Source organism: Blennius ocellaris (assembly GCF_963422515.1).
Source record: "Blennius ocellaris genome assembly, chromosome: 23".
NCBI classification, from domain to species: domain Eukaryota; kingdom Metazoa; phylum Chordata; class Actinopteri; order Blenniiformes; family Blenniidae; genus Blennius; species Blennius ocellaris.
In genome coordinates this window covers 5,942,417-5,956,830 of record NC_137672.1, presented here as the reverse complement: position 1 = coordinate 5,956,830, position 14,414 = coordinate 5,942,417, and the positions used below count along the sequence as shown (strand labels likewise).

Genomic DNA, 14,414 nt, shown 5'->3' with positions numbered 1-14,414 from the left:
AGGGCAGATCAACCATTAAAAAAAATGTTTAGTTAAATATGTATATATGGGGGATTTTTAAGATTTGAGTTCTGTTTTGAGATTTTAAAGATCTTTTAAATATGCTGAATTATTTAAATAACATAAGCCCTTTAATTCTACAAAGCTGGATAGTTTATTGCTCAACTTGCTCTACATTTGGCTCATTTTCTTGATGAATTTCTTTGTAACGTTTCACAATTTTACAAAACGTCATGTAAACCACTAAGTGCCTTTCAATATAACGTGTTATTTCCAATTAAAACATCCCTGACTGAAGAGTAGATCAGGCTGCTGATCAATATTTTAATGACAATAATTCGTCCAGTGGCATAATGAGATTAATTAGTCATAGATATTATAGAGCATCTTCCTCCTGACTGATGTAATGTCGCTGTAAAAGCTGAAAGCTCACGTGCAAATGATCAAGTGGGGAAAATAAGACAGAGCAGCTTGTTCTGAGACTCACAATCACGATGTTTCAGATCTTTTTATGCGTGTTATGAGTTTTGACACGCTGCTCCTGTCTGGTGAAACACAATCTTCATCCTCTCTGCTTTCTCATGTGGGAAGTTTAAATGCAATTTACTGTCTGATGCAGTGGCGTCTTTGTCATTTAGGAATAACAAGCTGGTGTCATGTTGAGTTCTGAAAGAATAAAACTATAGACACTGATATCAATAAACAGAATCAACAATAAGCGTTGCGCGCATTTATTTTTAATACGACCTCCAGGAGTAACCTTTTAGTGCCACTCATCAGGTAGTGTTTGTACTTTTTAAAAGCAGTATGTGATCAGGTGAGTCTTTCCCGTCAGTTTGACAGCAGCCCTGCCGACGGTGCAGCTGCAGGACGGCAGATGGCACCGCTGCGCCGTCCTGCGCCTCCCGCTTGGCACAGAGACGCGTCCACGTTGTTCCCACTGTCTGCCTCCGCTCCACTTCCCCTCCCTCTCCCCCTCTCTCTCTCTCTCTCTCTCTCTCCCTCTCACACTCCCTCCGCTTACAGTATACACCTATCTATCTCCCACAAGCATCAGCACTCTCTCTACCAGTCTCCGCGATACGGGCGCTCTTTACGGCGCAAAGCATGGCACCTCTGCGCCCCGAACAGCCGCTGTCCGCCGCCGCGCGCCTCTGCGTCTTTCTGCTCACCGCCTCGGCCTGGATGGCACTGCCGGGACCCGTGCGCTGCGGAGGCGCCGGGAGCGGGGCTTTAAACCGGGGGGAAGGAGTAGGAGGCGGCGGAGGAGGCTCCCCGCCGGACGCGGGGAGCGCCGGGAGCGCAGCCCGCTCCAGGAGAGCCGCGTCCTGGGATAAACAGATGTCCCTGCTCAGCAGCTCCTTCGTGCTCAAAGGGGACGCGACGCACAACCAGGCGATGGTCCACTGGACAGGGGAGAACAGCAGCGTGAGTAACCAGTGCCACCCCACCCCTCCTCCCCCCAAACCGTCCTGTCCTGTCCCGTCACGACCCGTCGGTCCACCCACCCTTTGTCACCCTCCATCACTCCTCCATCACTAATAACTTATTGTTCTCGCCGCTGCTGCTGCGGACGCGCAGCGCGCAGGAGGCGCAAGGAAGAGGGTTTTTATTTTATTTTTTTATTTTTTTACGCATCCAGGTGGTGCACCTGGGCGCGAGGTGTAGAGGTTACAAAACAAGCAGTTGTGGAAGGAAACTCACCCACGCGTCACGACGTGACTCGAGGTCAACGGCATCTTTTGTTCATGTGCGCCGCGCGCGCAGATCTGGACACGAACTTACTCCTTTTGTGTCAACTTCATTCACATTCCATCCTCATAACCCCCCCTCTATATTCTACTGCTGACCTCTGGGGGGGTCCGTGTGACCCCTGGCAGGTCTCCTTGACCCCTGCACGGTGTCATCCAGCCTCCAGTGGAGGATCCGCTTGCCGGCTGCACGCAGCCGCTGCGCGCGCGAGCGCACGGAGCCCGTTTAGTGTCACGCAGCCAGGACTGAAATATTTATGGAGCTTTTTAATGCATGTATTTTTCAACTGCTTCGTTTATTCTTGAACGCACTTGAATCTAAAAGACAACAAAGCCTAGCTTGTTTTTTTCTAATAGCGATTGGACAGCACCGGATTTCATATGGATGCAGGGGCGAATCCAGAGAGTTGGAGCAAGAAATAAACTTGGGAAAAAGATACAATTCAAGCTGTGACTGACATTTCAGTTTAATAACATGACTACGAAGTGGAAATGAACCGGTTATATGTTCAGTGGCGTGTTAAGTGTTGTTAGAGAAGCTGAAACATCATTTTCTATTAACACTATGTCACAATTTTCCCCCTTTCTCTTCAACATGTTTTTTCTGTGCAGTTCATGAACTGAAACCTTCACATCGTAAGCGGTGCAACACAGAAACAATATTATTTTAACAAGGGATGCACCGGAACCTGCCGGTAGATACAGAGAACGAGTGAGGTCCATGGATTTGATCATATATTGAGAAAAACAAAAGTAAGACAGACTGTAAATTGTTTCAAAATATCAAGAAAAGTTTGTACAACACCAGCAACTCAACCACCAGAGACATTTGGACCGGCAGAGTTAGCCGTTACTTTATCTGCTCCATGGATCAAGTAGTGCTGAGTTTGATCAGGAAAACACTGTAGTGAAACAACAAAGATGAGCAAAAACTACCAAAACTGTCTCAACTGTTAAAAAACAAATATCAACAAGCAAGATAACACAAGTAGAATAGTAACAATAGTGGAAATGGTTTGTATTGCTAAATTTAATGAAAAAGCTAAAATTGCAGAAAATTACAACAAAGAACACAATTAAAACTTAAAAAACTGCACAAATGGCTAAATATGGTAAAATAGCTTCAGTTGCTGAATTGGCTAAACAGTTGAAAACTGTTAGTCATAATCCTTATTCATGTATAGTGTTTACAGTTAAAAAATTCAGCAACCTTTTTAGTAAATATATAGAGAAGTTACTTCTTTGTGAGTTTTTTGTGTGAAAGTGGCATAAACGGGTCTTTTAGGCACTGATTACATGATGATGCGTGAAAATGGAAAACTTGTTGCGTTTTGGGTCTGTTTACACAACAACAGTGCTCAGAGCCACTTGAAAATGCATCTATTTGAAAAACAAGTCTCCATGGAAACGAATGGAAATCCAAGTTCTTTGAAAACAGTCCGACTCCATCTCTGTGTAAACGGTGGGAAAACGTAACTTTCGTGAAATGCTGCTGCTGCAGGTGCGCACTACTGTCGTCACGAATAGTACGTCTTTTCCCAAACGACGCATTTTCACTTGAAACATCACAGACCTACGAGACATAAAGCCTATCGCTCTGCCCCTGTTTTCATAAGCATGTTGCACATAAAAATACATCACCGTCTAATTAGAAAAGTGACACAGCGATGGAAATAGCACAACATACAGCCCACATTGAGGCGATGCAATGAAAACAGCTCCTTAGAGAATATTTTAGTGAGATCCAAGTAATTATGTTGTTAATGAAGCACTATAAAGTGTGATAAGGCCGGCGTGTGACTGTCAGAGTGATTTTTCCTTTGGGCCCAGTCAAGTGAGAGCGTCCGCGCTATGTAAACAAGAGCAGTCTTTGTGATGGGTATTGACAGACGCTGGAGGGGTGTGTGTGTGTGTGTGTGTGTGTGTGTGTGTGTGTGTGTGTGTGTGTGGGTGTCTGGTGGGGACATCGCTTGTGAATCACAGCCTTTTTTGTCACATTGCTTTTGGCTGCGTCCGCAGAAAGATAAAAAGCGGGACAGGACATAATGTGACGGAGGAGCAGCTCAGCATGTGCCCATTTCCCATGATGGATCGGTTGGTAAATAACGTGACGCCGGCAGGTAAACTGCTCGCGGGATTATCGACGGAGGCAAAACAGATTTTAAATTAAAGAGGCCGCAGGTAGTTGATTAAAGTTGAGCATTAGCGCGTCGTGTTCATGTATGAGACATGAGAGGAATCTCATGGCGTGAATGCCAATCGCTGTTTTTATTAGCTGTGGAGTTTTGAAATATATAGTCAACCTGAATGAGCTCTTGAAGCAGCAGTCGTTGCATATAGATATATATTTCACTGTTCAAATCAGATATATACATTTTTTACATTTCTAAAGCATACAATGAACGTTTCGTTTAGAGTTCAATAACTAGCTCACTGTCAGGAGTAGCATCGCTATTATAAGTCATCAAAAGTACAATTTACTGGTCATTTTACGGCTACATAACAATTGTTTTTTACCCTAACTTCAACATATGTGGCATTATTTCTCTCTACAAATCACAACTGAAGATTTTTGATGATTTAACATGGAAACGAGAAGCCAGTTAGCATCAGTAGCTTATTAGCTTAGCTTGTTTGGTTCAACATCCACTTTAAATAAACAGTCTGCCTTCATAAACAGTTAATATTAAGGTGGATGGACTCCGATCATGTATTTGAAAAAGTTTCATCCCAGTTAGTTTGAAAAGGCTTGTGTCAAGGGTGACTCTAAAAAAATAGAAAAGCTAACAAGCTAAGCTAAATTTAAAATGTGAAGGCAGGAACAATAATTGGCTTTTTCCTCGGTGTTGGATCTCAGTTCAAACTTGCTTTTGATTGTGATTCTGTGTTGACGTCAACACAGGAGGATGATATCATAAACCCACCTCTGTTAAATTTAGCCACAAACCGCTAATGTGACTAATATAAACTTTGAAGCCCATGTGATTTACAAATGACCCTGTATTTCTTTTTAAAGGGTTTTTACTCTGTGGCGTGGATGTTTGTCGACGGCTCTCCAGTTGTTTTTTGTTTAACATTCTTTTTAATTGAACATTAAACAATTATAACAGTCCAGCACAGTAAAAATATGGATTATCTTAAAATTTTAATGAAATCCATGGCAATGAACTCAAAAGTTGTAACCTTTCATGTAGTTACTCTCTGATTTCTCGTTGACTCCAACACTCTGCCAGCATTTGCTGTCAAGAGGTCCTTTTGATCGTTAATAGCAAATCTTAGTCTTTCCAAAGAGATATAGTCTGAAGTCAAAGACCTCCAAAGATGTATTCAAGGAATAACAGTTGCTTATTATTGTTATTATTATTATTATTTTTCATACGAGCAAAGGATCACTATGCTATCACTGGACTATGGCCATGATTGACAGCTCCTGCGGCCAATCATTGCTAACATCTGTACCAATTTAAGGGAGGCTGGATATGTGAGATATTGTTACACCCGTCATAATCGTTGCCCACGTCGTGCGTTTAGCGATGAATAGTATCTTTATTTACTTAAACTCCGGCGTTCACACGGACACCAGCAACCATGAACGGACCAATCGTGCACAAAAATCTAGCAGGAAAGATCATATTCACAGTTGTGATCAAGGAATTCTCCAAATAAAAACCGACTTGTGTACGTTTCCCCTGCAGGAAGTATTTTGAGCGTGCTTTTGACTTTCGGTTCCATTCAGTGATTACCTCTGGGATTCGAGTACTTTGGCATTTAGGACCGGGCATTTAAGTAATAAAGAAAATCTGACATTCTCCCAACAGACCTCAGTCTTTCTTGTGATGAACTTCCCCTTTTCCATCTCCTCTTTTTTTTTTTTTTGTGGTCTTAATTGAGGCGATGAGTCCGGAGGGATCCCGTCGCTCAGGCTCTGCCAGCCGCCGGAACAAGTTTGACTTATCCTCAATTAACTCGGCGTGCCTATGTACTCTGAAAGGTCGGCGGGACCGGGTTCGTCCCCCCGCCTAATAAACACAGACAAACGGTGGCATTCAATTTCCCGAAAGGCTGACATTTATGAGCGGCGTGCACAGATTGATGGAAGGAGGGGTAAAGAAGGAGTCGCTGCCTCCTTTTCTTGTTTCGTGGCGTCGCCTTCGAGACGTCCGGGGTCAAACTGCAGATCCCTGACGGCGGGGTCAACGGCGTGGAGGACACATCTGTCTTCATAATGGCTCGTGTGTTACTGGACTGTAAATTGTTCCGACGTGGGGACGGATTGTCCGCAGAGCTTCGAACAACAATTTCAGATAGACTTTTCAACAAGGAAATCGTGTGTCAGGAGCCATTTAAAAAGACAGAACCAACGACGAGATTAAAACTGGAGAGTACACACTTTCTTCAATCTTTAAAACTCCAGTTGTGAGCGTGCGAAAGGTCGCAGTCGCTGCTTTCTTTACAAATTTCCACAATGACTCAGGGAGAAATTCAAAGGGCGAAAAAAAAAGGCTCAAAGTAAAATTCAACATTACTCAGCTTATTATCCGCCATATTCTGCGTCTGTAATTATACGTAGCGAATGTGCACATACGCTACATCTCTCATTAAGTAAATATCAAAGCGGAGAAGCAGCAGGCTTATTTTATCACAAACTTTCAGGCTGGAGGAATTCCCTTATCGGCGAGGGCTTAGTCATCTCTTCGTGTTGAAATTCAAAAGTGTAAAATAAAGCGAGCTCTGGTGCGGTAATGGTCATCGTGATGACATTTTAAGCACTTGTTTTTGTGGCGATCAAGAAAACTGTCATTTATTCCAAACATCCGGGTGAAAACTGCCAAATGTCCTGCTGTTGCCACACCATTTCCCTTTTCCCCCCTCGTACATGTTTGTGTATGACTTTAACAATCACCTTGCGATGTTTTCAAAGAGAAATGCAATCGCATAATTGGTCAAAAATTTGAGCTTTTAGAAGTACTCTCCGGTAATTGTTGCACCTCGTGAGCTTGTCAGATTCATTCTGTGGAGATGTTGAAAAGACAAGTTTTTTTAAAGCGGCAGGAACCAAAATATGAGTCGTTGTTGATCTAATTTAGTTCAGGGCTCTGCAGCGTTTCCTATAAAAAGAGACGTTTTTGTCTCTTTCCAGCAATAAAACTTTTACCACAGCCACACAGGTTGTTTAATCATAAAAGATGACACAGCTTAAAGTTATTTATGTCATTTTGGTAAATGTGCATTCGTGACGTTTCATGACTACAGTTTGGAATTAATGTATTCATTGCAGCCGACTTTAACTTGATTGAGTGAGTTTGCTTTTAGCCATTTTGACTTTCAACCATTTTATTCTCATCATGTTAGTCACCATTTGACCGTTTTTCTTCACAGTTTTTGTTAGCCAATCCTTCTAAAACTCCTTTTGTATCCTTTTTAAATTGCAATTGTAGCATTTCAGCCGTTTTAACCATTTTAGGCACAACAGTATTTTGTCTTTTTAGATAAGTCAGATGTATAATAATAATAAAAAGAATGAAAATTGTTCTACATATAATTTTCAGAGAGCCAATACAGTGGAACTAAAGAGTCACATGCCAAGTGAACGTAAAGTCACCTTATGAGTTATTATGTCCACCAAGGATGTAGTAAAATCGGCGTTAGGATTAGGGTCTGTCTGTATGTATGTTAGCAAGGAGTACATCAAATCTACTGCACGGATTTTGTCGAAATTTTCACCACAGATAGCAATTGAAGATACTATTAAGATGCCATTACATTTTGGAGGTGATATCCACTCACTTTTTTTTTTTTTTCTGAGTCCAGGTCCACCTTTGGTTGACGTCAGAAATCTCTGATTGCTCTCGTTTGAAAATGTCTCTGTATAGTGACGTGAAAAAAAAAAAAAAGGCAGAAGAGATGAAACCAGGAAGTGAATGTTCTGTAAAACACTGCACAAAATATTGATTCATTTGTTTTCTCTCCATAGGCTACCAGATAATAAAAGTGACAGTGACAAACATGGCGTGTATGCAGAGGTTTTGTGTGACGTGACGTCTTGTGTGACGTCTGTAAAAAATCAGGGAGGTCAAGCCTATTTGGGTTCAGGTCCCACATGCAGCTCAATTTCATCTTGCTTGGTCCGGATTGTTAAAATAGCGCCATGATGTTTTTTTGTTGCGTACACGTGATGAAAATGTGTCTCATGGTAGCATCACAGACATCTCAGCTTGGGCCTCACTGTTACGTTATGTCTGCTACTTTTAAGAGAGCTGTGTTATAAAACCAATGTTTTCTTTGAGATTTTTACAATCCACTTGGTGGTTTTTGCTGGATATGAGCCTCTTGCGCTCCTGTTTTGGCCCACGGGCCTTACGTTGGACAGCCCTGGTACACCGGGTCCCAGCCTGCACCGACTGAAAGGACTCTCTTTGTGCCTCGCTCTCGCTCCTCTCTCCGAGTTGTTGACTCGCCCCGGGGGAACTGTGTGTTCGTCCTCGCTCCATTCCCACCTCCTCGCTATGGTGACGAGCGGCGTCACCGTCTCCCTCTGTGTCTGTATCAGCCGGGAGACGGCCTTCATTGTTTACCAGGGACTCTCTGTTTTAACCTGGATCGATCGCTTCGGTGTGGCGGAGAGCACCTTTTCTGAGAGCGAGCGTGTTTCCTTCCCCCCCCGGCTGGCCGTCCCGCAGCAGCCCGGGTGATTAATGAGCGGCCGAAGGGCTGCTGACAGGCCAAACTCTCGACTTACCCTCTGCTCCCCCACGGGGGAATTGTGGGTAATTTCTGCCACTTCCTGGTTTAAGAGCCCTCCAGGGTGGAAATCAGCACAAAGAGAAGAACACCGGCTTTGTGCACTCATAAATCTTAAAGGATTAAAGCATAAAAGCATTAACTGCAATAACACACACCACGTTTTGGTGTTGGCTGGGAGAAGAAACAACAACGTACAAACGCACATTTATAATAACACACATAGATATAGGTAGGCAGCAGAGATGGGACTCTTATGAAAGTCGGTTCTTATATAGATCGGTTCATGAGAAAGAGTTGGGTCTTATGGACTGGTTCATTAAAAGGGTTTTGTTGTTATACATTGGTTCACTAAAATGAGTCAGTTCATATGGATCTGTTTACTAAAACGAGTCATTTCTAATGCATCGGTTCATTAAAATGAGTCAGATCAGAGTTGGGTCTTATGCATTGGTTCACTAAAAGGATTTTGTTCTTATACATTGGTTCACGAAAAAGAATCAGTTCCTATAGATCTGTTCACTAAAACGAGTCATTTGTAATGCATCGGTTCACTAAAAGGAGTTGGGTCATGAATAGGTTTACTAAAAACAGTCAGATATAATGGATCTGTTCACTAAAATGAGTCGTTTCCAATGCATTGGTTCACTAAAACGAGTTTTGTCTTATGCATCGGTTCACTAAAAAGAGACGGTTCTTTTGGCTCTCAAGTGGTTCCTTGAGATGTTTTTGCTTCAATTAATTAATTACCTGAAATATTTTTAAATCACATATGAAACGAATTACAACTGTACAAAACATATCTAGAATGTTCCTTTATTAAAAGGCTCTGGGGGCTATATTTGTTCCAATACCCTTGATTTTTAGCACTAGAGGGACGAGTGAAGCACTGACACCGCATCCTTAAATGACGAGCGCCAGCACTAACCTTCAGCTCCTTGTTTTCCTGTTTTCCCCAGTGTTTGACTTCACTCCAATGTTTTGACAATTCAGAGAAAGAAGCGGGGCCCACGTTTTTTTCCCCCCGATGCGATCAGAGAGGCTCGGGGATAAAAAGAAGTTGTCATAAATGACTGCCTTCACCTATTGTCTTCCTCCGCTGCCTCCACACTGTCACTCACTCATCATTAGATCTCAGCAGGAGAGAAATTTATGCATCTTCCCCATTCCTCCCTGTATCCCCGTCTCTGCCTCTCCCTCCATTCATGCTATCTAAATAAAGCTTCTTTATGGTTTTTCTCCAGCTTTTCTATGTTAAGAGTATTAGGCGACGCCACCTTTCACCCTCGTCGGCAAACAGCTAATGCTAATGCCTCCAGATTGCATCACGGCAGCCAATCAGGTCGGGGGATTATCTGCCTGTGCATACGTTGAATCTGAACACGGCTGAATTTAAATGGAGTGTTTAGTGGGAACCATAAAGTTTGATAATCAGGTTCTTGCCTTTATTTGAATGTTAAATCAAGGCTTATGCCTGAATACACACACACACACACACATACACACACACATATGCATTTGTTTGCTGTAACAGTACAGAGCCGTGCACGCGCACTATCTGCGTCTCCCGGGCCCTGACTTAATGTGAAAGGCATTTGTTCACGCTTCACATACAGAGCAGACAGTTCATTTGGCCCCTGGTTGTTCTGCGCTGGAAAATTGTTTGCACATGTGAGGAGAGCCTCTCTCGTCGTTTATCTTGTCTGTCCTCGTCCGTCCCGCTTAAGAAGGCCCTCCAGAACCCAGACGCTCGATCATCGGCGCTTGTTTGCCCGCCGATCCTCTGCCTCCGCCAGCGCCGCAACGCTCGCCAGCCAGCGCCCGCCTTCGGGACACATCTGAGCACGGCGCGTCGGCGCGTCTCTCTGAGTCTTCCTCTCACGGTTGGCTAATGCCTGCCCAGTGTTCTGCTGCTATCAGGGCCCGGAAGATTTATCTATGTGACGCTATGTTAATCCACTATTGGCGGAAAAAAACTTTTTTTTTTTTCCCCAGTAAAAATAATACTCGGCTCCAAAGCCTTCATATGAATTTCAAAACATACTGTCAGTAGAGACTAAGCTGCATTTGCTGCATATTGATGTTATTTGGTGAGCAGTGCTCGGCGTTAGCGTGTGTTCTCCGTCTAATTGCAGCATGCGGAACTTGAATGAGAATTTGGAAGCGTCGACTTTAGATACATTTGCCGATTCGCTGTGAGAATTTGGACACCCACAAACATTCTTTGAATTTGATTTATTCATCTTCTATACGAGCTACGTCGGGGTCGTGGTTGTCGAGCGCTGGAGCCGAATGCGACTCGGTGCCACGGACAAGTCCATCGTCCGTCACAAGGCCTTATTTATATGCGATGTTACATACAGATCAAAATCTTCAGTTTGTCCAAAAAGCATTTTTGTTAAAACGCGGCCAGTTTTAATCCGATTGATGTCAAACTAATGCCAAAATTGTTCATTTTTCAATTCCCTATCCGCTGATATGCCACATTATGCAGTGATGTCATTACTCTGGCTGGGGGTCAAAGGTCAGAGGGGGAGACACAGAAATTGTAAAATATGTGAACGTCAGTGTCAAACAGTGTTGACATGAAGCAGTTCAAACGGCCATGATGGAAGGAGTGGTGTGGTGGATGGAATGACGAAGGTCTTTGGTGAAGATATGCGCTCTGCTCTAGTGCCCGTTCTAGTTTCCTCTGTAGTTGCGGGTTTGATTCCCCCATCTGTCAGTATGTTTAAGTGTCTTTGAGCAAGATTCTGAAGCTTGAAATGCTCCCAATGGATGGATTGAGAATCTTGTACGGCAGCGTCCTCTATTGTCAACTCAGTGAAAAAAGTGCTATAGATACATGAATTCCATTTACGTCACTACGGATGTGGAAAAGTTGTAGTACCACTGATAGACATTAGAGGGCAATGTTATCATGAGTGGTAAACATCAAATATCAAAAGTGCATGTATCTTTTTTTTTGTCAACATCGAATGAATCTCTAATCTTCATTTTGGTATTTTGCCAGGATCGTGATTTCGAGCGACACCTTCGGGTGTATCTATTACCAAATGCCGATTTTAAAACTGTCCGAAATGCACGTATCTGTATCTGCGTGTACGTGAAGCTTGAATGAGAAGACGTTTCCACGTAAACGACAGAAACGCTGAAAACAATGTCATTGGCAAAAGTAAAAAAAAGCTGCTTTAGTTCAATTTGTTCCAGTTAGTAGAGAGTTTACAAACACAATAACATATTTAATTGTTTGGTTTTGTTCTATGCCGAAGGATATATAGCTCAGTTAACTTGCAAGGGTATTTTTCAAGGCCACATCACCAAGGTAGCAAGAACTGCTAATGGCTCCACTTATTTTAACCTCGCCAAGAACAATTGAAATAAATGTACTGTAACCCACTGCTGGAACCAACCACACTGCTCTGACTGCAGCCGGCTCACAAGAACAAATAGCTGCATTTGTTTAGTCACATTATGATTGAGTTAAACTCTTTACAATGCCTAAACATTTTATATGGGTACAGTATTATAATAAAGTCTTATTCACTTAACTACCGGTAGATACATTACATAAATGAAAAAAAAGAAAAAAAAAGATATATTAAAGGAAACCTTAACTCACCTTTCAATCCTTTATTTCTATGCAAACGAAGATGCTGTTTTACACAACGCTTCAAGTGAAAATGAGTCGTTTAGTTTCGCGTTCACACAGCAACATTTTATAAACGACGTAGTTTTCATGTTGAGCCACTCGTTGGCAATGTTCTTTGTTTTTGTAATGAAATGACGCGTAGAAAAACAAAGCACTATAAACGTTCACAACGGCGAGTACACAGACATTCGTATGGACAGACGACGAAGTTGGATTGTTATTCCAGGTGATTCTCGGCTATAAAACTTCCAGGTCCCAGGAGGTTGTGGACTCATGACACTCTGGAGGCAAACGTTATTGTTATTGTCCATCGACTCGCTTATGATCGTGAATGGTGCTGAAGAACCATTCACGATGAGTCTTGTTGTCAGTGGAGAGTTTTATGATTCTCCAGCCCAGTGAAATGCTCCAATTCCGCCACAGAAGTGCTCGAATGTCAGCCTGGGATTTCAAATCCATATCGGTGGAATCTGATAGAGTTGCCTGGCTGAGCAGGGTGCTGATAGCCCTGATTACGAAACAAGACGTGCATATCTGCCGCCAGGGCTGATAACAATAGCCAATAATGACTTTCGACACATTTGTTGGCAGGTTATTTTGGAGCCTTCTAACAAAAGGACTGGCAGATGATGTCAGTTTGTTCCTGCCTCAGAAGATGGACGTTCCGGTGTTGGGGATAACGTCCTTCCTCTTGGCAGTCGTGTGCGAGTGACTGAACACAATCCTGAAATGATAACGGAGTTACAAAGCCCACTAAAGATTCTGCGAGCTCATTAGTGTTTAATTTTTAATGAGACTAATATATTTACAGACCCGCCGTGTATTTTACTCTTCTGAAACTGTTAGCGCTTAGTGTTAGCTTTAGTGTTTGCTGACGTGAACATGCCTCCATTTTGCCCCGAGCCCGTAAACATCAGCCAGTCCTTCTAAAAAAACAAACATAAAAACCTCTTGTTTACATGTTGTCACTTTATTTAAGCTGTTCTGTTGCTGCTTCTGTTCATCATCATTTGTGCAGTAATCCATTTCTTTCATGACGTGGCGTTATGCTAAGGTGCGCCTGACTGTTAAAAATCCCCCTGGGTCGTGATTTCAATGTGAAAATAAGTCTGTGCACTGCTGAATCTGACCGTTTTAGACTTCTGCTCAAATATGAAATGGCCTTTATATTCTCACAAACTGCCACGGGTCTGACAAAACTATGCAACATGTCTTTGTGGCAAAGCAATCCAACCAGCCTAATTTTTGCTTCCTGCTCTGACATGCTGGTCAACGATTGAACAATTGAGTGTTTAGAGTCAAAGACATGAAGTTTCTGTTGAAGAATACATTCCTTTTTCAATTTTTTTTTTCAAAGATCCTGGGTTTGGATTAAAATGTGTTTGTGGAGTTCAAAGAGATCAAATCAAATATGAAGATCTGATTAAAAAAAAAAAAAAATCAAGGTGGGATTGAACGAATCCAGGTGTTTCAAACTGTCCCATCTAGTTTTAAAGGGTCTTTAAAACCCCATTGCGCTCTGGTGTCGGGAACCCAGGTGCAGCTTAAAGTTTAAAGTCTCGTCTGCTTTAGAACCAAATGTAATGCAAAACTATAAAATAAGAATAAATCTTTATTGAAAATTGTCTTTGTGCTTTGAGTTCTGAGGCTCCAGCTGTCTGGAGAGAGTATGAGATGGATCCGACAGGATGCTCCTCGCGAGCTTCCCACCGCTAAAAAATGCTGGATCAAAGGCTTCTGGGATTTTATAATTATCTTTCATGCCGCTGATAAAACCCCAGAAAGTTTATTCTTAAGTCTGCGGTCCAGGTGAGCATATCAAGCAGGATGATGAAAGGTTAAAACCTTTTCCACTACAGTTTTATAAACGAGGTCCAGAAATCTGCTGACTGACTCAGAGGCCACAGTTTTTACTGAGAAGAGATTTTATCGCCGAGGCCAAGTTTTTAGATAAAAATGAGAAACTTCTGTGGTGTTTTGGATGTCCGTTTACACGACGATGGTGCTCAGAGCCACTGAAAATGAAACTTTTTGAAATTGGCTTCAAGAGTGAAACTTTTTGAAAATGCTCTTAAGCTTTTGTGGATAAAAGCAACTTCAGGAAAATGCACGAATATCCATGTACTCACTATTGTTTATGTTAGTCGTGGATTGTTCTGTGTGTGTGTGTGTGTGTGTATGTATCACGCATACATACACACACAAAAACAACCAACAGCGCCAACTCGTGGCCCTATATGACAACTCCATGTTTTTCAAAGGACATTGAT

The 14,414-nt window shown here is 42.5% G+C and overlaps 1 protein-coding gene across 1 annotated transcript in view; it reads left to right on the top strand.

Annotated features, from left to right (window-relative positions):
- Positions 1–1,224: 1,224 nt before the first annotated feature.
- sorcs2 (sortilin-related VPS10 domain containing receptor 2) overlaps positions 1,225–14,414 on the top strand; it is a 359,541-nt gene continuing 346,351 nt past the window's right edge. The window contains exon 1 of the mRNA XM_080518964.1: positions 1,225–1,428. Coding sequence (XP_080375090.1) covers positions 1,342–1,428 — 87 coding nt within the window. The 5' untranslated portion in view covers positions 1,225–1,341. The remainder of the gene's footprint in view (positions 1,429–14,414) is intronic.